This window comes from Culex quinquefasciatus, chromosome 2 (assembly GCF_015732765.1).
Source record: "Culex quinquefasciatus strain JHB chromosome 2, VPISU_Cqui_1.0_pri_paternal, whole genome shotgun sequence".
Lineage (NCBI taxonomy): Eukaryota > Metazoa > Arthropoda > Insecta > Diptera > Culicidae > Culex > Culex quinquefasciatus.
This window is the reverse complement of record NC_051862.1, coordinates 102,854,419-102,881,073: the sequence shown is the minus strand read 5'-3', so window position 1 is coordinate 102,881,073 and position 26,655 is coordinate 102,854,419. Positions and strand designations below refer to the sequence as shown.

The 26,655-nt window shown below is 42.3% G+C and overlaps 1 protein-coding gene across 5 annotated transcripts in view; it reads right to left on the bottom strand.

Annotated features, from left to right (window-relative positions):
• LOC6047387 (probable ubiquitin carboxyl-terminal hydrolase FAF) overlaps nt 1-26,655 on the bottom strand; it is a 319,428-nt gene that overhangs the window by 83,224 nt on the left and 209,549 nt on the right. For all 5 annotated transcript variants that reach the window (XM_038251497.1, XM_038251495.1, XM_038251494.1 and 2 more), the window contains one exon: nt 4,098-4,357. In XM_038251497.1, coding sequence (XP_038107425.1) covers nt 4,098-4,357 — 260 coding nt within the window. The remainder of the gene's footprint in view (nt 1-4,097; nt 4,358-26,655) is intronic.

The following is a 26,655-nucleotide window of genomic DNA, read 5'->3' as shown; positions in this document are numbered from 1 at the left end:
TGTTTACATACATTTAAATGAGATCCGGCTACAAAAAAGTACATAAATATCACTTAAGTGGTTATAACTCGAGACAGGGTTGCCAGATCTTCAATGTTGTGGACTCATTGGAAAGGTCTTTCAATTACCTAACTAACGATGTATAACATGATGATGTTTGGTTCAGGTTACTGCCATTTATTCATCTTCCGAAAATATGCGAAAACACATTTTTGAACTACTTATCGAAACTTCAAAGAATTCAATAGCACCGTATGGGACCCTAAACCAAGTCGAATGCGACTGGTTTGGTCAAAATCGGTTCAGCCAGTGCTGAGAAAACTGAGTGACATTATTGGTCACATACACACACACATACACACACACATACCCACACACATACACACACACATACACACAGACATTTGTTCAGTTTTCAATTCTGAGTCGATATGTATACATCAAGGTGGGTTTTCGAGCTTTAAATAAAAAGTTCAATTTTAGAGCAGGATTATAGCCTTACCTCAGTGAGGAAGGCAAAACTAGAATCAACGAATTTCAAGCAAAATTCTGAATTTTTAACAATTTTTACTAAAATATATATTAGGGTGGTCCAAATCCGAGCTTTTTCTGGGCTACCCTCTGCAATCAAAGATTGACCCATCACTACGCTAAATTCCAAATTTCAGCTCATTCTGACCACGGGAACCTCTCCCTCCAATCGCTTAAAGTTTGTATAGGAAAAATTGTCAAAATGTATGGAGAAAAGCAACTGTTTCAGTTTTTACCTGAGGAGGGCACAATAGTCGTCCATTCTTTATCAGTTCTTAGATGTAGGACCTTTATTAAATTTTGAAGAACTTTCCAATCCATATATTTTACCAATTAACTTTATATTTTTGGTTAAATGAAGTTCAAACTCACTAAATATGCCAAAATTCACTTCCAATTCATGTTTTGAAAGATTTCCATAGATTTTGAAAAGTTTAATGAAGAAAAATCAAAGTGTCTCATTGTTACCCATGGGCTGAAAGGAGTGGGGAACAATGAGACAGCCCTGGATTCTGGGTATATTTTAAATTTTGGCCAAACCTAATGAAAGGACATTGTAGCCCAACTAATGCCCTGTGAAATGACGAAAGAAATTTGGAGAAATATTAGTTTTTGTGTTAATGGCAGTCTATGAGCGAAAATGTAATTTTTGGTCATAATTTACTTTTACACCCCAGAATCAAATATGTATGAATAACTTTGCAAGGGAGCGTCCATAACCAAAGCCACTATTATGGCAGACGTGTATCTAGTAGACACACCTTTCCCCCAAATATGAGCCTGATTGGTTGAAACTACGTCTTGTGAGAGCCATTTTATCATTGTCCCCCGTGTCTCATTGATGACTACTCTACCCTAGTCACTCGTCGGTACCAGCAAGTAAGATTTTGCTCCGCTACGAGCATGTATCAAAAGCCTCACCAAATTTTAGTTTGATCAGAAAGTGTTGGTTTCAATTTTGCACTTTTTTGTGCACAATTGGGTCTTAAAATGAAGTTTAAATTTGTGATATGATTGCTCATAACGATAAAGTTTATTTTTCTGAGTACAATGACCCTTTGAACGACCAAAAAGGATTTAAAATGGATTTTAAGGTGAAGCCGTTGATCATCACTCTAAAATGCTCTGTACTGAATTCAATTTAACGAATTTCTGCACCAAATTGAATTAGCATGTTCCAGTTGTTGCCTTCTTGAAGTCGCTGAAGGTATTTTTGGTATAAGTCAAATGTGTTTCAAAATTTATATAATTTTGTGGTACAATCATTGACGTCCTAGTTGGCTATCATTGATTAATGACGATTTCCATAACTTTACAAGGAATGGGATAATCGTTACCAAAAAGTATCAGCATGTGTAGGGCACTATTCTCAACAACTTTTAGAAGGAATTTTGTAAAAATATTGATAGCGACTCAAAATGTATATCTTTGAACGAAAAATCAAGGAAATGATTCACGTTAATTGAATTTTAAAAAAATAACTTCATGGTCCTTCTTGACATAAAAGGTCCTATTTGACAGCTCGTTTCAATCGGACCATAGTTGATCAATCGAAAAAAAATGTTGTCTTGTCAATATTTTTTTGCATTAAAATAAAAAAAAACAGTGATTAGAAATGGTTTTTAATCGTGTTTTTTACCGTTGTACATATAAATTAACATAGGGCTTTAGTACCCAGTTGTGGTGGAATACTAATATACAAAAATGGGCAATGTTCATTAAGATATAATTTTTTAAAAATAAATTCTGGGTTTTCCGACGCACCACGCGCAAAAAAGAAAATGACAAAAATGGAAAAAATCAACATTTTCACAAATTTGGGATAACGGGAAAAAATCGACTTTTTTCACTAAAACTACAATAACTTCAAAATTTCAGCGTGACCTATACATATTCAGCAATTCCCCACGAAAACAGCATGATTTGAAAAAAAAGTTCTCCGATCGGGCTCAAATTTTTTCTGGGGGATCCTTGGTCGAAATAATAACATCCGTATTTTTTTGTTTGGCCATTAGGGTGACCTGCGCCGTGTTAGGGTGGTCCGAAAAATGGCATTTTTTGTCGATTTTCGCAAAAACCACTTTTTTCAAAAAATCATATCCCCGCGCCATTTCATCCGATTTTAGCTGTCTTAGACGCAAAAGAAAGGTGATTAGTTTGGCTATTTGAGAAAAATAGTAAAAAGTTTAGAAAATCTAACTTTACATTTGAAAAGGTCATATGAAAACTAAAAATGCTGTTTTCAAGGTCTCGGGACCAAAGAGCCTATGTCTGAATATATTTTTATCGAATTCCTCGGAAAATTTCACATAATATATCAAAAAATGGTGAAGTTATGTTTTCGATACTCTGAGATACGATTTTTTGAAAATAAAAACTAGGTTTTTCGACGCGCCACGCGCAAATATCGAAAAATGACGAAAACGGGAAAAAATCCACTTTTTTCACTAAAACTGCGATAACTTAAAAATTTCAGCGATTCAATGCGCGGTGGTAACCAACACGTTGTTGATGTCCTCAGGTGCCTCAGGTGCCCACCAGGTGCCGTTCAAGCGGAGTGAAACCCCACAAAATGTGATGCAAAACCTGAAGAAGCAGTCTGAAATTATTTGTGTTTTATAAATAAACTCATCAAAAATACACATTTCAGTAAATAATGCAAATAATTATTTCAATATATTTTTTGTTGTTGTTTCAACTAGATCACTAGTCTTAAATTGAAAAAAAAACGGAATTATTTCAACAAAAAAACATCGTTGTTTCAACAAAAATCGGATTTGAACGCACTTTCTGTCAAAATTTAATCAACAAAAATGAGAGTAGACTCAACAAAAATACCGCTTTAATGCAACAAAATGTACCGATTTGAAACAACAAAATTCCAAAGTTGAATCAATGCAAAGTTTTTGTTGATTATATTCAACAAAATATTTTGTTGAATCAAAACTTGTACAGGCTGATTCTACAAAACATTTTTCTGCGTGCTTGCATTTTCCCATGTTTGCGCGTGGCGCGTCGAAAACCCTAATTTTTTTCAAAAAATCGTATCTGAGAGAATTGAAAACATAACTTTACCATTTTTTGATAAATTATGTAAAATTTCCTGAAGAATCAGGTAAAAATATTTTCAGGCATAGGATCTTTGGTCCCGAGACCTTCAAAACAGCATTTTAAGTTTTCATACAACCTTTTCAAATGTTAAGGTAGATTTTTGAAACTTCTTACTATTTTTCTCCGTGCAGATAGCCAAACTAATCACCTTTCTTTTGCGCCTAAGACAGCTGAAATCGGATGCAATGGCGCGGAGATATGATTGTGGTTTTTGCGAAAATCGACAAAAAATGCCATTTTTCGGACCACCCTAGCACGGCGTAGGACACCCTAATGGCCAAACAAAAAAATACGGGTCTTATTATTTCGGCCAAGGAACCCCCAGAAAAATTTTATTTTTTATTTCGAATCATGCTGTTTTCGTGGGGAATTGCTGTATGGTTAAAATACCCTATTTCTAATTGGCTTCGACAGAACTTTGATTCAGGACTTTTATTATTATTTGTTTCACTTACCTAACTCGGTTGAAAAGATACTCATCACATTCTGGAGTCAAGGGCATTAAAGACTCAGAGGCTACATGTGAATCAATATAGATATTAGCTTTGATGGGTGAAGTATGGTCAGAGCTTTGGCATCGGCTTGATACGTCACAAGATCGAATTAAATGCGATACAACTTGGTGCAGTTTGCTCAGATCTGGATACTGGTATTTAATTTGAGGCCCAGGCCCTTCATCGAGTGCAACTTTCATAAAGATGGCAGGAACGTTTAGCTAAAATGGAAAAAAAGTCTGAGGAAGTTATGTGGGGAGGGGGCGACATAAACTTTCAAACTATTACGGTGTATTATATAAAGTAAATGCCATTAGCTAAAAAGTTTTGCAAAAATAAAATCAAGCAAAACAATGGTAATGAGCCAATGTGAGCTTGTACACAAAAATGTATCCTGCTCACATTATTGTCCATCTTTCTAAAGGTACACGCCGCGCGGCATTTCAGAATGTGCCGTAAACATTATTAACAGCAATTTTCTGCACTTTTTGTGCTGGCAACAATGCCATGCGATTCGAAAAAGAAGAACAACACAAACAAAACACGCGTATGGGATTTGACAGCCCGTATTTGCCGAAAGTGCGGCGCGCCGATCGAGGCAGGATTGTCTCGTGTCTTTTTGAGCAATACGCTCAATACACAGAAAAAAAAGTTGACTTTTGGAATGTTGAAAATTTGGTAGGTTGAATATTACCTCTTTTTATGATTAATATTACATAAAAAATGTGTAAAAATTTGAACCTGATGAATATTCATCAAAAACTGATGAAAATTCATCATTTTCTGGGGTAGAATTAATCATTTTTTTTTGCCACAAAATCTGTCACCATTTCCTGATGAATATTACCATCATTTTTTTTTCTGTGTAACTGCAACTGTCTCAAAAAACACGAAGTCGAAGAGATCAATAGGCTCAGTTCTCAAATGATAGTGTTCCATGGGCGTTTTTTTTTTTAATAATTAAAAAAATGAGTGTGCTATACAACCCACGGCATAAGGGAATGTTAGTAAAAACCTATCTAAAGTGCGCAGGGACCCCTACGTCACCTTAGTGGTATAGATGTTTGTAGGGAGGGTTTGGACTCAATGTTAGTAGCAGAGGTAGAACCCTATAATATACCCCGCAAGGTTTTTGAATGCTGTTTGTTCGATGATTTGGCTGTATGTACATCTGTTCTCTGTAGAAATAGTGCTTAAACTGTTGAAAAGTTGTGAAAAATACTCGTCGGCTTAACTAGGGTATTCATAATCGTTAAAGACCCTTTGTCGAAAAAAACTATATTTAGTTTTACTTTACCTCTTTATTTAGTTTGTTTGTTGTTTATTATTTGATAGACAACCATGCCAGATATACAGACACCAACTGGTGTCAAACGAACGGGGTCGCTTTTTAGTTTGACATCCCTTTTTCACGGAGTTCACACACAATATCAAACGTTTGTTTTGATAGTTTGCGTGAGTGCCGTGTAAAAAGTGACAAATCGTCACTTTTTAGTTTGACTTTGACCAACCAACGCGGTACAAACTAAAAATGTGTCAAATGAAAAAGTGACCAGCCACCGGGGGTTGAGTGTACCTCCGAATCGTAAAAAGTTTCTTACACGTGTTTCTGGGGACCCCAAACTCCATGCATAACCTCTAGTTGAGCTTGCGCAGAAATTTTGTTGGTGTTATCTAGATTAGAGTGGGGCAAAGGTGCGCACCTAATGACAATCGTTCTGTCACCGATGACCATACAATATTTTGGATTCGTTGTATATACCGTCAGTAGGGGTGACTATGGGTCAAAAAACAATACAACTCTCGTAATTTCTTAGTACCAAATTAATTTAAATAACATCGAAAACCTTTCAACGTAGATTTGTTCTTTGATAGTTTACTAACATTTTCCCAAAATATGGTGGATTTTGATGAACACTACCTTAAATGACAATAGTTTGAAAATTGATCCAATCTCAACCCCTGACATTGGGTCAAATGAAACTAAAATTATGCTCAAATACAACGATATGGTAAAAACAAGTCATCCAACAGTGTTTCTTGTTCGAGGGAATCGTATTGATATGCTATACCCAAGTAGTAAGTAAAACATCGCTTTTTATAGTTTTTGTGGATCAATTGCTCCACTAGCGTTTTTATACGTAAATTATTCAACAAGTGTCATACAATTTGGTCAATTGTTTACATTTTTATCAAAAAAACATTATTCAACATGGTTGTATAACACAAATGCCAAATCTAGCAACGGATTACGAGTAGTTCATTTTGAAGTTTATTCTGACTTAAATGAAACATGCTTGTAGAATTGGAAAAGCATGCAAATGACATTTGCAGACATGATGTTTCATTTCAGTTTGCTAAACATGTAAGCAAGTTGTTTATGTGTAGTTCGCGTTCGTGTTTTAAAAACCGAGCAAGAACATGTTGCCGAAACAAGCACATATATTTCTAAAAAAAGAAACAGCTAATGTTCAAAGGAAGTTTTGACAAACTGTTAGTGAATTTGGTAAAACCTAGATGACCGCAGACTTCTTATTGACGTTTAAGTCTGCTCATCCAACAGAACGCCTCGTGTATACAATGTTTGAAGTAGAGATTTTTAAACATTTGGGTTGTTTTCGAGCAGTTCCAACAAAAATATTAGAAAAATGATTTTTCGAGAGGTCATTTTTGACCAAAAAAGAACCTCAACTTTAGACAGCTGCCAAAAAACAGGATTTGTTCAAGGAACGAGATTTTTTCAGCGAAGTATTCTTAAGATGTCCCCTACACAACCCTTTTAACAGAATTTAGTTTCATTGAGAAGAACCTGAGAAATGGTAAAATCCGTAAAAATCACTTTGATCCAATCTCACCCCACACCCAATGTCACCCCCTCAGTTTTGTGAATCTTATTTTGTAAATTTCAAATAAGGGTCATTCCATCTCAAGCGGAACAGCATTTGAAAATTACCATCTCCTATTCTGCTCAAATTTGGCAGAGCTGTTGAGACTATCAAAACATGCAAAAATCCCGAATTTCATCCAAATCGGACTACCCCCTCCATTTTTGTACCCTCCCGAAAAATCGACTTTTTGACGATTTTTGAGCGAAACCCATATCTTCAAACGACGATAAATCAGGAACCACAAATCTTAAAGGGTCGGTCTCAGACTCAATTTTGAAGGTAATTGGACGTAGAATCCATTTCCTCGATCAAAACTTAAATTAAAATATTTTTCTACCTGTATTGCGCAATTAAAAACTTGAAATGGCCGTATCTCAAAACAGCCCTATTTATTTTTTAAATTTGACCTCACCATTGTATTCTCCAGCCAATTTTACATAAGAATCACTTATCGACAGAAAGGAATATGTTTCGTTCCAGAGATATCGAATTTCAAAGTTTTAAGTATTTGATATTACCTACATCAGCTACACTCGCCGCATCTGCTATAAGCATTCAGTCGTGCTGATCAATAATTACTACCTGGTGTTCTGTAAGATGAATTATTTTTATAATTTTATACGATTTTGAGATGATCAATACCTTGAACAATTTTTTGTTTAAGGAATATTTATTGGGTAATTTTTAATGCACTGCACCATATTAAGTGAAATTTGAACTTTCATTATTTATTTGCAAATGCTAAGAGTTTTAACAATACAATTTTCAAAAAATTATCATTATTTATCTATAATTTTTGTATTTTTCCTAATTTCCCATTTCTTCACACATTATCAAATTATTTATTTTATTTCTTCTTTTATTTGAAGCGAGAACAAATGTAGAGCTGGCTGTAGTAGATGAAATAATTCTCATGGGTCATAGAGCTTCTGCCGAGGCTTCTGCCATGTGCGGTAGCGAAATAGTGCCATTCAGCAAAAACCCCAAAATCTGTCTTACGGGTTGAAAGATTGATCATATTAAACCGATTTTTTTATATTGTGAGCCAGTTTCATCTGAATATTTTTTTTCAATTCTGGTACATTTAATTTAAATAAAAACAAAACCATATACGTCTGATACATGTGGACATCAGCTGTATCGTTTTCCAAGATTTCGAAATGATTGATAAACAAAAAAAGATTATTGTTCGGACGGTGTCGAAATCAACACAATTGAATTTGATCTTCATCAGGTAATAAATCAGATTAATCTTTGTGATTTTCTTACATATTTCAGTTATATACTTTTCAAAAAAAAATCCTCCTTAGAGTTTTATTCTTGTTAATTCATATTTTTTAACACGATAATGTATCGTACACATTTTCTTAAGTGTTACTTACAAGATCAATTGCAATTTTCTGCTAGCTCTGCGGGAATTCCATTCTGCCCTGTATTGCGTGTCGTTCTTGCTCTGTACAGTGGGCTAATTAGCTAATGATTATTTGAGATGAAATATTATTTCAAAAAATAACAAGGTAGCGGTTATTGATCACCGCGCCCGAGTGTTTGTGCAGATGCGGCGAATTAAGCTAATTTAGGTAATCTCAAATACTTAAAACTTTGAAATTCGATATCTCTGGAACGAAGCATATTCGTTTCTGTCGATAAGTGATTCTTACGTAAAATTGGACGAGGAATACGATGGTGAGGTCAAATTTAAAAAAATAAATAGGGCTGTTTTGAGGTACGGCCATTTCAAGTTTTCAATAGCGCAATACAGGTAGAAAACATATTTTAATCTAAATTTTGATCACGGAAATGGATTCTACGTCCAATTTCCTTCAAAATTGAGTCTAAGACCGACCCTTTAAGATTTGTGGTTCCTGAGTTATCGTCGTTTGAAGATAGGGGTTTCGCTCAAAAATCGCCAACAAGTAGATTTTTTGGGAGGGTACAAAAATGGAGGGGGTGGTCCGATTTGGATGAAATTCGGGATTTTTGCATGTTTTGATAGTCTCAACAGCCTTGCCAAATTTGAGCAGAATCGGAGATGGTAATGTTCAAATTTGCATTTTTTCTTGCACACTTCAGGTGGAATGACCCATATTAGATCAAAATGGCCCAAAAGTGACTTTTTCCAATAACTTTCACAAACTTAATTTTTTTCACTTTTGTTCGTTTTCGATAGTGGACTGTAATTTTTTGCACAAACTCTTCCGGTGGACTTGGGAACCACTTTCACTTTATCGTGAGCACAAAAGAAAACACATTTTTCTCTCCTTAACTTCAATTTAGCAACTAATGTTAAATTTAATAGTTTGTTCCAAAAAACTCGCGATCCGCGGCGGCGACTTCTGTCCGATCACTTCGGCTGCTTACGGCGAACTTGCTTGGTCCTCGACTAGACGCTTCCACGAACGATCGCGCAATCATGATTTTGTTTTAGAAACCAAAGCTGATATTGATTCAGCCTTGGAATCTTTAACTAATGCAATTTTGGATGCTAGGAATATTGCTATTCCTAAAGTCCAAGTCAAATTTGATTCTCCCATTATTGATGACGATCTTCAGCTTCTGATTCGTCTGAAAAATGTTCGTCGAAGACAGTATCAACGTTCTCGTGATCCTGCACTGAAGCGAATTCAAAAGATTTGCAAAAGGTTATTGACCACAGATTCACTCTCCTGCGAAATGAAAAGTTCGCAAGAGATGTCGAACAAATTAAACCTTATTCCAAACCTTTTTGGAAACTTTCAAAGGTTCTTAAGAAACCTCAAAAACCAATCCCTTCTTTAAAAGATGGTGATAATATTCTATTAACTAATGGAGAGAAAGCTCAAAAACTTGCTCAGCAGTTTGAGAGTGCTCATATTTTCAACTTAAATGTTTTGAGTCCTATTGAAGATCAAATTTCAATAGAATTTCAGAATATTGCTGAACAAGAATTTTCTTCAGATGAAGTTTTTAATACGGATCTGAATGAAATAAAATCTATCATCAAAAAATTTAAAAATATGAAAGCCCCTGGTGAGGATGGCATTTTTTACATTTTAATTAAAAAGTTACCTGAAGCAACTTTAAGTAGCTTGGTCAAAATTTGCAACAAATGTTTTGATTTGGCATATTTTCCCAGTAGTTGGAAAAATGCTAAAGTAGTTCCGATTTTGAAACCGGATAAAAATCCTGCTGAAGCCTCAAGCTATCGGCCCATTAGTTTGCTTTCATCTATTAGTAAATTATTCGAAAGAATAATTCTTAATAGAATGATGACGCACATTAATGAAAATTCAATTTTCGCTGATGAGCAGTTTGGATTTCGCCTTGGGCATTCAACTACTCATCAGTTGTTGAGAGTTTCAAATTTGATTCGAAGCAACAAATCTGAGGGCTATTCTACTGGCGCTGCTCTTCTAGACATAGAAAAAGCATTTGACAGTGTTTGGCATAAAGGTTTGATTGCGAAATTGAAAAGGTTTAATTTTCCGATTTATATCGTGAAAATTATTCAAAATTATTTGACGAATCGTACTCTGCAGGTATGTTATCAGAATAGCAAATCTGATCAACTACCTGTACGTGCCGGCGTCCCTCAAGGAAGCATTTTGGGTCCAATTTTATACAATATTTTTACTTCTGACTTGCCTGATTTGCCCCCAGGATGTCAGAAATCACTTTTGCTGATGATACAAGCATCTCCGCCAAAGGTAGAAGCCTTCGTGTCATCACAAGAAGATTACAAAAGCTTGGATATTTTCAATTCTTATTTGAAAGAATGGAAAATTACTCCAAATGCTGCAAAACTCAACTTATTATTTTCCCTCACAAACCAAGGGCTGATTTTCTTAAACCAAAAAGTCATCACATTATAAAGATGAATGAGGTAAATTTAAAGTGGGAGGATAAAGTGAAATATCTTGGACTTGCTTTTGACAAAAACCTTACTTACAAGGATCACATTGAAAGTATCCAGGTTAAATGTAACAAATATATTAAATGTTTGTATCCACTTATAAACAGGAATTCTCGACTTTGTCTCAAGAATAAACTTTTAATTTATAAACAAATTTTCAGACCTGCCATGCTTTATGCTGTGCCGATCTGGACAAGCTGTTGCTTAACCAGGAAGAAAAAACTTCAGAGGATTCAGAACAAAATTCTGAAAATGATTCTGAAGCTTCCTCCCTGGTTCAGCACCAGTGAACTTCATCAATTAGCCGAAGTTGACACTTTGGATGTTATGTCCAATAAGATAATTGATGCATTTCGACAAAAATCATTGCAGTCTTCAGCTGCATTGATCCGCTCTTTATATAGTTTATAAGTTAGTTTTAAGGTATCCCTTTTCCCTTTTGTACATGTAGGACCTCCTACATTTGAAATCACTGAATAGCGAAAGCTACAATATTTCATGAATAAATGAAAATTGCTAGTATTTGAAATTGAGGTGAAAAGTCATCGATTGTGATTGGACACTCAATAATATTTTAACTGAATGAATGTACGTGGAAGAGAAAATATGAATAAATATAAATTTAAAAAAAAAAAAAATAATAAAAAAAAATAAATAAAAAAAAAAAAAAACGAACGATCGCGCAACTCCTCCGTTTTCGCGCCAAAAAACTCTCCACACGCGGGTGCGTTCGTTGCGTCGTTCTCTCCTTCTCTCTCGTTCGCGCTTCGTCGCTAACGACGCGCTGTTGCCACCTTCGTCATTGTCGATCGCAGTAGTCGGGGGGTGCGACACCGCTCAAACAAAAAATCTTCTTCGGGCTGACAAGTTTCAGCCCGAACAACTTTATTTTTTTTTAAATACCGTCAGTGGGGGTTACTATGGGTCAAAAAATGATACATCTCACGTAATTTCTTAATAACAAAAACAATATAAATAATATCGAAAATCTTTCAGCGTAGATTTGTTCTTAGATAGTTTACTAACATTTTCCCAAAATATGGTGGGCTTTGAACACTACCTTAAATGCCAACAGTTTGAAAATTGACCCGATCTCACCCCTTAGAGGGGGTGACATTGGGTCAAATGAAACTAAAATTATGCTCAAATACAACGATATGGTAAAAACAAGTAATCCGTCAGTGTTTCTTGTTCGAGGGAATCGTATTGACACGCTACAATGTTTGAAGTGGAGATTTTCAAACATTTGGGTAGTTTTCGAGCAATTCTAACAAAAATATTAGAAAAATGATTTTTCGAGAAGTCATTTTTGGTCAAAAACGTACCCCAAATTCAGACATCTGCCAAAATAACAGGATTTGTTCTAGGAACGAGATTTTTTCAGCGAAGTCATCTTAAGATGTCCCCTACACAACCCTTTTAACAAAATTCAGTTTCATTGAGAGATTTATCGTGCCCTTACAGTCCTTCGACTTCCAGCGTGCAGCCATGCCACTGGTTTGCCTTACACGGAACGACTTCTCATATTGTTGCCTTGTCATCACCGGGACGCATGTTATATGGTCGTAAGGAAGCCCCCAAACGCTCTGACGCAGTCGCGTTCCCAGCCAGCGACCAGCACAGCCGTCCCGGACCTGCGTTCAGATGTCGTGAGGGGGTCTTCCAACCTACTTTCAGAGGCCAGTATCCAATCACCAGCTCGAATGACTGTTTCGACCTTGACATTTTCTCGGATTCTAGCCAAAGTCCTGAACCAGGTCGTGACCCAAACCAAGACAGCCACCTGACAATACGACCATCACCGGGACGCACGGTATACGGCACTATGGAAGCCCCCGATCACTCCGTCACAGTCGAGTTCCCAGCCAGCGGCCAGCACAGCCGTCCCGGTCCTGTGTTCGGAGATCGAGAGGGGGTCTTCCAAGCCGCCCCCACAGGCGAGTACCGTTCAAATCAAGTGACTTCTTGCTCTGAAAATTCTTCAGCTTTCAGTTCTCGGCCGAGTACAAGTCACCAGCATGACAGAGCTGCCCGTGAGCCTTTCACGGAATCGCAGGCTCCCACCCCGCCTTCGTCAACAGACACCAATGCTAGTGGAACGTGTCAGCAGATCCGGTTCTACTACCAGAACGTACGAGGATTAAAAAGTAAAGTGGACGAGTTTTTCCTGAATTGCCTTGATTGCGACTACGACGTCATTATGCTGACCGAAACCTGGCTGGACGACTCAATAAATGCTGTGCAGCTGTTTGGAAATGCTTTTGAAGTGTTTTCTACTCATCGCAACGCCGGAAACAGCCGCCGTACCGTGGGTGGCGGTGTACTCATAGCTGTCCGGAAGTCCTTGGATTCGACTGTATGCGCTGAAGCTGCTGCTGTTAATCTAGAACAAATCTTCGTCAAAATTCAGCTGAAGACGCAGAAGGTTTTTGTCGGCTGTTTCTATCTACCTTCCGAAAAACGCTACGAACATCAATTGGTAGAGGATCACATAACCTGCATTGAATCCGTTGCTGGACTCGCTGATCCAAGCGATTACATTGTGGTCGCTGGAGATTACAATCAGTCCAATCTGGTTTGGAAGGCGCTATCCGGCAATCGCTCGTTCGCCGACCCCCTGCACACGCACACGCGCTTTCGGATGGAAAAAACAATACATGAAGTGCTAATCGATGGTGTCGCTAGAAACAGCTTGCATCAATGCAATCTCGTACCCAATCATCAGAACAGAATCCTTGACCTTATCTTCATCAGTGATGGCGCTGAACGCACTGCAGTGTCTGAAGCGAACGACTCTCTAGTTCCTCTAGATAGGTATCACCCTGCACTGGTTTTCGATCTCTCCGCTGTTTTGGACGCAGAATTCGAAGACGTTCACGACCCCCTCGATCTGAACTTCCGGAAGACAGACTTCAGCGAGCTGATTCGGAGCTTGGAAAACACTGACTGGACAAGTGTTTTAGGATCTTCAGATGTTGATGCAGCAGTTGATATCTTCGGATCTGTCGTACGAGAACTTCTCGCGAGGCACACCCCCTGCCGGCGACCTCCTCGAAAACCGGCTTGGAGCAACGCGAGTTTGCGCGAACTCAAAAGGCAACGAGCTGCTGCCCTCGAGCGATACACCCAGCACCGCGGACCGATTACACAAGCTGTGTTTAAAGCTGCCAGCTCCCGATACAAATCTTACAACAAGCGCTGCTACAAAAGCTACATCCGAAAAACACAAGAAAATCTTCGCCGCAACCCGTCGCAGTTCTGGTCCTTTGCAAAATCTAAATATCAAGAAAATGGACTGCCCTCTACTATGGTTTTAGGAGAGACTGTAGCCAAAACGAACGCCGAAAAGTGCACCCTTTTCGCCCAACACTTTGCATCTGTTTTTCAACAACCTGGTCCAGCACCTGCCTCTGAACAGCATCTGGAAGGACATGATAAAACGTGCATCGCTGAAACTAAAGTCGTCGAACGCGCCAGGACCTGACGGCATCCCATCGGTAGTGCTCAAGCGCTGTTTCGAACAACTGTCGGAGCCGCTTTTGAAAATTGTGAACCTGTCCTTGCAACAATCCAAGTTTCCAACTGCGTGGAAGAAATCAGTGATGTTTCCGGTGTTTAAAAAGGGTGCAAAACGATTGATTGGGAATTACAGAGGAATCACTTCTCTCTGCGCTGGATCGAAGTTTTTAGAAATTGTTGTTGGTGAAGTCATCTCTTTCAATAGCCGCAGCTTCATCTGTCCCGAGCAACACGGATTTATGCCAGGAAGATCTGTCACTTCAAACCTGATGGAATTTACAAACTTCTGCATCGAGAATATTGCGGCGGGTCGACAAGTAGATGCAGTTTACACTGATTTGAAGGCAGCTTTTGACCGCTTGGACCATACCATCGTGCTCCAGAAACTTGCTAAGCTCGGATTCTCATCTCGCATGTGTCGCTGGCTGGAATCATTCCTCAAAGAACCGATAATCCAAGTAAAGATTGGTACATCGCTGTCAGCCGAGTTTTCTAACGGATCGGGTGTCGCACAAGGAAGCAACCTTGGCCCACTTGTGTTCACTGTGTTCTTCAACGACTCCAACGCCCTTTTTGTCGACAAATGCAAGCTCCTGTATGCTGACGACTTCAAAATTTTCTTGGCCATCGACAACCTCGCTGATTGCTACGGTTTTCAGTCTCGCCTCGACAAGTTCTCTAACTGGTGTGACGTGAACCGCTTGGAACTCAGCGTGCAGAAGTGCACAACTATTTCCTTTCACCGGAAAACAAGGCGCGAAGTGTTTTCGTTTGATTACTCGCTAGGTGGGCACGTGCTCGAGCGGCTCGAAGTCGTGAAAGACCTTGGGGTCCTACTTGACGAAAAGCTTACCTTCCGGCAGCATCTATCAGCAATAGTAGACAAGGCTTATAGACAGCTCGGGTTTCTGTTCAGAATGGCGCGTGAATTCGATGACCCGCTCTGCCTTCGGTCGTTGTACTTTGCCTTGGTCAGGTCCCATTTGGAATATTCGTCTGTAATCTGGTCTCCTTATCATCAAAACTGGATTGACCGTATCGAGAGAATCCAGAAGAAGTTCGTGTGGTACGCCTGCAGAAAAATGCCCTGGAACGACCCTACACGACTGCCGAGCTACGAAGCACGCTGCAACCTGCTTGGCATCGAAACTCTGGAGACGCGACGAACCATTGCGAAAGCTGTCTTCGCTGCTAAGATCCTGACCGCTGAAATTGATTGCCCACATCTTTTATCCCTACTAAATACAAATATTTCTTCCAGAAATCTGCGTCCTCGAGCTGACCAGGGGCTTCTCGCACGCTCGTTCGCAAGGACAGACTATCAGCGCAACTCTCCCGTGAGGTCCATTTCTGACGCTTTTAACGACGCCTACAGGTTTTTCGAATTTCACGAACCCGTGAGCAAGTTCCGCGAAAAGCTGCGCGCCGAGTTCAAGGAGAGGACACGAATTCGTTTAAGTAGAAACTAAAATGACAATTTTTTAACGCGTTGTAAATTATGTTTGTATTGTGCTACCTGTAATTGTAATTTATTTTATTTGTAAGAGCATCGAGCAATACCCAACCATTTAGACCATTTAGGTCCGATGGGTTAATAAACAATTCAATTCAACCTGAGAAATGGTAAAATCCGTTAAAAAACATTTTGACCCGATCTCACCCCACACCTTTGGATTGGTAGTCAGATACTCTAGCCATTTGACCACCGAGGGGTTGACACCCCTCGAGTGAATTAATCCGTAGTGGTGAGATTGCCGAGCTTCCGTGCCCGTGAGGTTACGGGTTTCGCCTTGTAAGCGGAAGGTGATGGGTTCGATTCCTGTCTGGTTCGCCTAAGTCAGATCCCTTAAAAGAGTAAATATGCTCACTGGGGGTCAGTATTCCCAGTAGGGGATGGGTTTCGACAAGCGGCGTGCTGGGTTTCCAATACAGAGGTCGTGAGTTTGATTCTCGTACCGGGATGATGAAGGAGAAGTTAAGGTCACAAGGTCATTTACAATATAATACAACAATCCCTTCCCCAACGATTCCCCTACACACCACACACCATTAAAAAACACAAAAAAAAACAAACCATCTCTATTGCAAGATTCTGCTCGAACCTAGGAGTCCGAAGGCTTAAATGGGGAGAGCACCCAAACCTCTTTCTACTCCAAGGAACCTTCCACCCCAGTGTTTGAACTGACGACCTTTGGATTGCGAGTCCAACCGCCGCCAGCGATTCCACCGGAGTAGGCTTGGTTTGGTGTGTTGTTTGTACTTATGGCATGGAGACGACTCCTACACCTAGAATGACTTAACGGCATAACAACCTAGGCCGGGACCGACATTTTACTTCCTCATCCGATGGAAGGTTGGAGCAGATGGGAATCGAACCCAGAATCATCCGCTTACAAAGCGGACAGCGTAGCCATTCGGCCACGCACTGCCACCACATACCATTATAATCTATGAATAACTCGAACCGGTTGGTACGGTATGTCTCCGGCTTCTTCTTCTTCCCCTGATGATTCTATGAAATGTGGGTTCCGTTCATAGAATCTGTCTCATGCGGTTATTGCAACGCAGTAGACCGGGCCGCTTAAATGAATGTAATACACTTCGGGGGTTCTCAAAAGTACTGCAATCATTAATAATTACTCGACAAAACAAAACTTGTGTCAAGGGATTCACGATATCTCATCGGTTCCTCAGAGAAAAGGCATCCCCGAATCCGATGCAATCGACAGAATTTGATTTTATGTCCACGCGGACTGATGCGAATGTGGTAAATTTTTAACATAAAAAAATCGAACAATTTAAAAAAAAAACTTGCGTCTCCTCCCAACTATATGAGCCATCTACAAAAATATGGAGGCGCCTGGTGCATAGCCATTTCCTTTAAGCACAACGGAAACAACCAATACAAATGTATAAAAAAGTTGCAAGAGGTCGTCGGATTTTGACCCCGGATCATGTGCGTATAGCATCAGTGGATATGGTAGACTACTATTTGAATGTAATGGGATGTACATGGTCATCCAAGGACTCCCTGGAGTTAAGATCTACGAGTCTACCGCCGTAACAAGCAAGAGGTCGTCGGATTTTGACCCCGGATCATGTGCGTATAGCATCAGTGGATATGGTAGACTACTATATGAATGTAATGGGATGTCCATGGTCATCCAAGGACTCCCTGGAGTTAAGATCTACGAGTCTACCGCCGTAACAAGCAAGAGGTCGTCGGATTTTGACCCCGGATCATGTGCGTATAGCATCAGTGGATATGGTAGACTACTATATGAATGTGTAGGGATGTACATGGTCATCCAAGGACTCCCTGGAGTTAAGATCTACGAGTCTACCGCCGTAACAAGCAAGAGGTCGTCGGATTTTGACCCCGGATCATGTGAGTATAGCATCAGTGGATATGGTAGACTACTATATGAATGTAATGGGATGTACATGGTCATCCAAGGACTCCCTGGAGTTAAGATCTACGAGTCTACCGCCGTAACAAGCAAGAGGTCGTCGGATTTTGACCCCGGATCATGTGCGTATAGCATCAGTGGATATGGTAGACTACTATATGAATGTGTAGGGATGTACATGGTCATCCAAGGACTCCCTGGAGTTAAGATCTACGAGTCTACCGCCGTAACAAGCAAGAGGTCGTCGGATTTTGACCCCGGATCATGTGCGTATAGCATCAGTGGATATGGTAGACTACTATATGAATGTAATGGGATGTACATGGTCATCCAAGGACTCCCTGGAGTTAAGATCTACGATTCATATAGTAGTCTACCATATCCACTGATGCTATACGCACATGATCCGGGGTCAAAATCCGACGACCTCTTGCTTGTTACGGCGGTAGACTCGTAGATCTTAACTCCAGGGAGTCCTTGGATGACCATGTACATCCCATTACATTCATATAGTAGTCTACCATATCCACTGATGCTATACGCACATGATCCGGGGTCAAAATCCGACGACCTCTTGCTTGTTACGGCGCTAGACTCGTAGATCTTAACTCCAGGGAGTCCTTGGATGACCATGGACATCCCAATACATTCATATAGTAGTTTACCATATCCACTGATGCTATACGCACATGATCCGGGGTCAAAATCCGACGACCTCTTGCTTGTTACGGCGGTAGACTCATAGATCTTAACTCTAGGGAGTCCTTGGATTACCATGGACATCCCGAAGTACCCATAGACCTTTGAGAAACATAAAATTTTAGTAAACGAATATATTTAAAAAAAATGTTTTTCAAATATTTTAATTTTAAACTTTTAATATTTATTTTTATAATCGTACAAAAAATGCTAGCTGTGGACCCCCCGATCTTGACAACTTTTTTATACATTTGTATTGGTTGTTTCCGTTGTGCTTAAAGGAAATGGCTATGCACCAGGCGCCTCCATATTTTAGTAGAAGGCTCATATAGTTGGGAGGAGACGCAAGCAGAAATCCTTTGCTGGCGCATCCGATGTCGGTCCGATCGAGTTCTCGTGTAATCCTGGCTGAAGCAACTCTCCGCAGAATCCGTGTTTTGACGCAGCTGTCCCGGACCAGGAATTGTCTCAGCAGCTCGGTTGAGTCGCTGCTCGAGCGTTGTGATGTGGGAATATTGCCGACTGGATGCTACGTCCGGCACATGTCCAGCGATCACCCAACCCAGGTGTGTGTCACGGATTACTGGCAAATCGTCCAACATGTGTATTTGTTCCGATTTTAGCAACTTGAAGAACATAGAAACGCCGAGCAACAAGTCGATTCGGTCCGGTATGTGAAAGTTTGAATCGGACAGTTGAATGTCCGTAGGAATTGGCAAATCGGACGGATTGATCTTGGCCGACGGAATCATCCCGGTCACCTTTGGGATGATGAAACACTCCACGTTTTCCGTGAAGTTGCTGTGTCGGGATTGAAGTTGGACTGTCGTCGCCTCTCGGATGTAGGCGCTCGCTGCTCCAATGCCGCAGATGGGAACACTTGCGGCCACTCGTTGTGTGTTTAAGCGACTTACCATTTGCTCGGAAATAAAGTTGACCTGCGATCCGTTGTCAAGGAGTAGACGGCACGGCACAGGTCGGTTCTTGTCGTCCCGCAGGTGGACGACCGCCGTCGGTAGTAAGACGGATTTAACCGTGTGAGTACGGTTGTACGTTGTCGATGGTTGACCTTGGTTGGAGAGTTGGCGGGCTGGCGGATGCAGGTGTAACAGCGTGTGATGCCGTCGCTGGCACTTACCGCACGATTTTTTAGACGAGCAGTTCTTGTAAGTGTGGCCACAACGCAGGCAGTTAAAGCATACCTTCTTCTCTTTGACCTTATCGAGGCGCTTGTACGCCGTCAGACCAGCGAAAGTCCTGCACTTGAAGGTTAAGTGATGCCCGCCACAAAGATCACATCGAAGTTTCGAATGTGTCCATGTGATGGCAGTGTTTGCGATCTGGTAAGGCTGTCCGGAAGTGGTTGGCTTGGAAACGGTTTGTTCTCGTTGTCTCGGTGCTGCGTCGCTGGTTTCCTCGCATCTTTCCAAGACTGAAACGCGGTTTTTGATGAACTGCACAGCCTCATCGTACTTTGACAGTTCACCTCGTTTCACCGTGGCCTCCAAGAGCATTCTCGTTACGTCGTCAAGTGCGTGGACTAGCAGGTAAACGACGAACTGCGTTGATACCCCGAGGAACTCCTACTTGAGGTATTTTAGATTCTCAACATGGCCGACCACGGTTTCCACCAGCGCTCGCAGTTCTGTGTGGCTCTCCTTCGACATCTTCTGCAGGTTCAGCAGGCCACCGATGTGAATGTCGATCATCCTCCGATTGTCTTCGTACCTTTCTTCGAGCATTTCCCAGGCACCGTCGTAGTTTCCATCCTCGATAGTTTTCTCGTCCAGCGTCCCTTCTGCCTCACCAATGAGGGCTTCCTCCAAGCGGTACAGCTTCATCCTGGGAGTTTCGTTCGACCGGTCTACGACGTCACGGAACATCGTCTTGAACCGCTTCCAGTTCTCGTACTTTCCGTCGAACGTGGGTACGAGCCGCGGAAGAGACTGGTGGATGACAACGGGTCGTTGGGCAGCGGGTAGAACGGCATTGGATGTCACCGCGGGTTCAGGAACCAGGTCCTGCGCCCAATTTTCGAGCGTCACAAAGATGCTGTCGTAGTCGGTCTCAACGCTTAGTTGTAGGTCATCGTGCGCGTCTCGCTCGGCGGGATCCACGAGGGTGACAACCTTCTCATGGATGGCGGAGAATTCCGAGTAGGCCATCTCCAGCTTGCGTTGGTTTAGCTTGACTGTCGAGACAGTGCGCTCCGGCCGCGGCAGGTTGACGAGCTTCTGCTTGAGGCGGGTGAGCTTCTCCACCGCCTTCCCTCGGAGGTGGACCAGGGCGTTCAACTCTTCCTTGCGTTCGTCCTTTTCCTTCTTCGCCGGGGTGCGCGGAGTTTTCGGCGGCATTTTTTAACTTTTAGGTTAGGTAACCTCACTTGCACTTTTCTTTTCCGGATGCGGATTTGTTGCACTTTTACTGCCGGAATGTTCTTCCACGGGAAGTCTTAGGCCGGTTTGCCTCACGGGTCTTCCACGTGGTGGTGCCCAGATTCCGAGACCGGTTTGTCTCTTCTTCCAGCGCACTAATGTTTTTCGGGGTTTTTGGCCGGTTTGCCTCACCCTTCTCACTCGCGGTCACTTTCCACGGCTTTGAGGCCGGTTTGCCTCTCACACGCGCGGCGGGAGTCTTCTTCTTTACATCCACCGCCGGAAGTCCAATCCGGGTTGAAGGACCAATGTTCGGGCCCGGTCGTGGCCCAGGAAAAAGCGGACTGAGGTGGACTTTGCGGCAGAGAGTTCTTTGGCCGTGAATGTAAAAAAGAAGCACTCGGAAACGGAAACTTTCTTTAACACTACTTTATTCACTAAAACTAAGCGTAAGGTGTTGCTTCCGCGAGCACTTGTAAGCGAGTGATGAAAAAAGATGGCGTCGCTCGCTGTTCTCAACCGTTTTCTCTCCTTCTTCTTCGTTGCCGTCGCACACAACGGCAGCCGTTGCGCACCAAGGTTGCAAAAGGTGGGAAAACAGATCGAAGCAATCTGGCTGCGGCGATCGAGCAGAGTTGCCAATTTACCTCGATCTGTCTAGCAGCCAACAGGCCGTGAAGTTAATTTTTCAAAATTGAATTAAAAATCCATTTTAAATCCTTTGCGGTTGTTCAAAGGGTCATTGCACTCAGAAAAATAAGCTTTATCGTTGTGAACAATGATATCACAAATTTAAGCTTGATTTTACTGCCGTTCTACGCATAATTGTCCCATGTTCAAAAAAGTGCAACTGAGAAAAACGCGATTGAAATTGTTCGACTGTTTTTTTGTGTTTCTACGCATAATTGTCCTGTGGGTCCCTTTTCACCCCATAAGTCTTTAATCATCCCAGTTAGCAGTTTATCACTCTTATTTGTAATCCTCTTGCTATTCTTTAGGTAAACAAGACACAATACTTCGTAAAACCGATAATTTCGTGAATGAAAATACTTTGTGGGACAATTATGCGTAGAAGTACAACGATGGAACAAACAGACTTGGTGTTGTTTTCAATGAGTTTCCGAACAAAGTACTAGATTTTATGTGTTTTTCGAAAAAGTAAACGTTAAACTAAACCTAAAAATGACAAAAAGTCAGAATCGACCAAAAATGACAAGGGACAATTATGCGTAGAACGGCAGTTTAGGACCCAATTCCGCAAAAATCGCTTGTTGTTTTGAAAAAGTTGCTCTGACGTTTAGCTTTGATTCAACAAAAATCTTGATTTTCAAATCATCAAAACGTTTTGATGATTCAAATATGCCTTATTTTTCTGCGTGCTATTGCGCACCTTTGCCCCGTACTACACTATGATTTAAGAAACTGAGCCCATTGTTTCCTGATTTTTTAGGACACGATAGTAAAATCCACTAACGTGAGCAGGATGCACGATTTGTGTACAATGGACTTTCACTTTGTTTGGCATGGCATAGTTTAAGGATGGTTAGCACCATTTCCACCTCTTGCTTCAGTGAGCTGGGGTGGGTCAAATCCAGGTATCTTCTTGTACTCCTCCTAAAATCAATTATTAACCCATAACTAGACTAAGGTTTAAATTAGAGCTCAATTTGACTACGGGAATCCTGTTCGGAGCGGACTGTATTTCACTTAACTTCTCGGCGAACTTGGGGAACCAGTTTTGAGAGGGTCGGAAGTATCGCAAGCAAACAGTAAACACTAGAATTTCTCTCACTTCTTTTATTTACTAAACTAAGTTAAACTAGGTGATAAAAACAAGCGTCTCTTCCGACGATCGCGACGAGGTGACTTTACGTCCGACCGGTTCGGCTGCTTGCGATGAACTTAACTTGACTTTGTTCCGACGCGCAAGCTTCTCGTCGCTTCTTCCTTCGTTGCGCGCCAAAATCCTCTCGCTCGACCGTCGTCGGGCGTCGTTCGTTCTCTTTCTGTTGTTGCGCCGTCGTCAACGACGCCCGTTTCGCACGCTCTCCGTCGTCGTTGACAGCAAAGCAGGCTGCGCTGCCATCGTCGCACGACTGTCATCGCAGCAAGCACAGGGCTGCCAAAACCACTCCAAATTCCCTTCGAGCTGACAGATTCAGGCTCGAACATCCTCCACCCGCGAAGAACTGTAAGCGTTTTCCAAGCGATCCAGATCTCTGACTTCCGCCTTCTAGTTCTGGCCATACGGTGACCAGGCAAGTTCCGATCAATTTCTTCGGGGGGCTTTCGTTTCCGCAAGCTGATGCGAACCTGTTTCATCTCGTTGTTCCAAATTATGCTTAGCTTCGTGTTGTACTTACAGGTCGTACTACTTAGCCGTTGCTGGGGCTGCCTTGCTTGTTCCTTGTACTGACCGCCATGAGGGATGAGCTTCCTTGCTCCCTGGTGCTTACCGATCGTCGGGAACCGGCATTTCCCTTTGCTTCCACTTGGACCATCTCCAGTGCCTCCAGGTGATGTCATGTGCTTTAGAGGGTCAGCGTACACCGACCGCCAATGTGGGTGGAATCTTCCAGAGCCACTCTTCTACTTCATCATCATCGCTGGTGCTGCAGCTAGCTGTAACATCGACCGCTCATCAATCATTAGTAGTCTGCCAAATGCAGCAGCCTTCAACGGCGTAATTGTCCGCGCCGCCGTTTGCTCCACGAGCCACGCTTCGATTGCTGCCGAGCGCTGTACATTGTCGTCCTCGAGGTCGTCCTCGTTGTTTGTGCCATCGCGTGAAACGGCAGGTAAAACTTCTTGAATCTCGTTGGATCACTCACCACTACCCTTGCTTCCTTGTAGGCCTCATCAATTCCACGAACTTCGATGTACTGCTTCAACTCGGGTTCGTCCTTAAACGCCGTGGCTTGAGCCCGCTTTTTCGCGTGCTGTGCTGCTTCCAGTTGTGCCGTCTGTGTTCTGGCGGAGCTTCGCCTAGCGCAAAGCCACCAAGTTGGCTTTGTCAGCGAGTTGGACTCCCGCAGGAATCACCGAGATGGTGGAACGTGGCTGAACCCTTTCGACGCCAGCCAACTCGTTCGCGTTGTGTATGTCCAGAGTTTTCTTCGTCAAGTGTGTGTCGAGCTTACTTGTGATCAATAAACCACGGCAGGGGTTTGGGCCGCAGGGTTGTAACATGGTCACTCTATTCGTTTAGTTGTTTTTCATTTAGCTATAATCAACTAATATAAACAAGTCTAATTGAATCAAGGGTTTGTGTCGAAGCTAGCACATGACAAGCTTTAGCAGAACAGTGCTACACCTCACTTCCTCACACCCCGCCAATCCGTCCGATAAGCCAAACAGTCCTGGAGAAAGCACAACTTGCACCACCACGTATGGGAAGACTTGCTGGGTTAAACCTGCTGAGAGGAACTTGCACGATCAAGCCCTCTCGGAAAATCTGGAATGAATCAGAACAGGAAAGCTGCCTTCAGTAATATTCCCAAAATCTGTTCGGGTAAATTCGTTACTCGAAACTACGAAATTTCTCAGAATATTGACTTCGGTCCCTGCAGACTCGCCAGTTGTGTCCAGTGTTGCATACGCAAGATATGGACGTCCCTCGTCAGCTCGACTCACTGGTGGTAGTGAAGCTACCGCGCAGTCGATGTCACAAGCTGAACATCAACCAGAACAAGCTCAGCCGCCATCGCGCGCAGCCAGCGCGTTTGGCTCGGCCCATTTTAACTTGTTGTTTCGTCTTGTAATTAGTGAAATAAATGTAGTTTTAATGTGTAAATATTGTCTTAGTGCCTCGACCATCACCACCTCGTTCACCCAAGTCGAGGACATAAAACCAGTTTGTTTACAGTTCCAGAAGTTAGACGATGAGTTTGGGAAAACTTGTTGCCGAGCTGCTGGCTGCTGGTTCGAAGGTTCCTGCGGCGTGTTGAACGACTGGCTTGGTTCTCGTGGCGGGTTGAACGTTCGGAAGTTCGGACACGATAGTAAAATCCACTAACGTGAGCAGGATGCACGATTTGTGTACAATGGACTTTCACTTTGTTTGGCATGGCATAGTTTAAGGATGGTTAGCACCATTTCCACCTCTTGCTTCAGTGAGCTGGGGTGGGTCAAATCCGGGTATCTTCTTGTACTCCTCCTAAAATCAATTATTAACCCATAACTAGACTAAGGTTTAAATTAGAGCTCAATTTGACTACGGGAATCCTGTTCGGAGCGGACTGTATTTCACTTAACTTCTCGGCGAACTTGGGGAACCAGTTTTGAGAGGGTCGGAAGTATCGCAAGCAAACAGTAAACACTAGAATTTCTCTCACTTCTTTTATTTACTAAACTAAGTTAAACTAGGTGATAAAAACAAGCGTCTCTTCCGACGATCGCGACGAGGTGACTTTACGTCCGACCGGTTCGGCTGCTTGCGATGAACTTAACTTGACTTTGTTCCGACGCGCAAGCTTCTCGTCGCTTCTTCCTTCGTTGCGCGCCAAAATCCTCTCGCTCGACCGTCGTCGGGCGTCGTTCGTTCTCTTTCTGTTGTTGCGCCGTCGTCAACGACGCCCGTTTCGCACGCTCTCCGTCGTCGTTGACAGCAAAGCAGGCTGCGCTGCCATCGTCGCACGACTGTCATCGCAGCAAGCACAGGGCTGCCAAAACCACTCCAAATTCCCTTCGAGCTGACAGATTCAGGCTCGAACATCCTCCACCCGCGAAGCAGCAGCCTTCAACGGCGTAATTGTCCGCGCCGCCGTTTGCTCCACGAGCCACGCTTCGATTGCTGCCGAGCGCTGTACATTGTCGTCCTCGAGGTCGTCCTCGTTGTTTGTGCCATCGCGTGAAACGGCAGGTAAAACTTCTTGAATCTCGTTGGATCACTCACCACTACCCTTGCTTCCTTGTAGGCCTCATCAATTCCACGAACTTCGATGTACTGCTTCAACTCGGGTTCGTCCTTAAACGCCGTGGCTTGAGCCCGCTTTTTCGCGTGCTGTGCTGCTTCCAGTTGTGCCGTCTGTGTTCTGGCGGAGCTTCGCCTAGCGCAAAGCCACCAAGTTGGCTTTGTCAGCGAGTTGGACTCCCGCAGGAATCACCGAGATGGTGGAACGTGGCTGAACCCTTTCGACGCCAGCCAACTCGTTCGCGTTGTGTATGTCCAGAGTTTTCTTCGTCAAGTGTGTGTCGAGCTTACTTGTGATCAATAAACCACGGCAGGGGTTTGGGCCGCAGGGTTGTAACATGGTCACTCTATTCGTTTAGTTGTTTTTCATTTAGCTATAATCAACTAATATAAACAAGTCTAATTGAATCAAGGGTTTGTGTCGAAGCTAGCACATGACAAGCTTTAGCAGAACAGTGCTACACCTCACTTCCTCACACCCCCGCCAATCCGTCCGATAAGCCAAACAGTCCTGGAGAAAGCACAACTTGCACCACCACGTATGGGAAGACTTGCTGGGTTAAACCTGCTGAGAGGAACTTGCACGATCAAGCCCTCTCGGAAAATCTGGAATGAATCAGAACAGGAAAGCTGCCTTCAGTAATATTCCCAAAATCTGTTCGGGTAAATTCGTTACTCGAAACTACGAAATTTCTCAGAATATTGACTTCGGTCCCTGCAGACTCGCCAGTTGTGTCCAGTGTTGCATACGCAAGATATGGACGTCCCTCGTCAGCTCGACTCACTGGTGGTAGTGAAGCTACCGCGCAGTCGATGTCACAAGC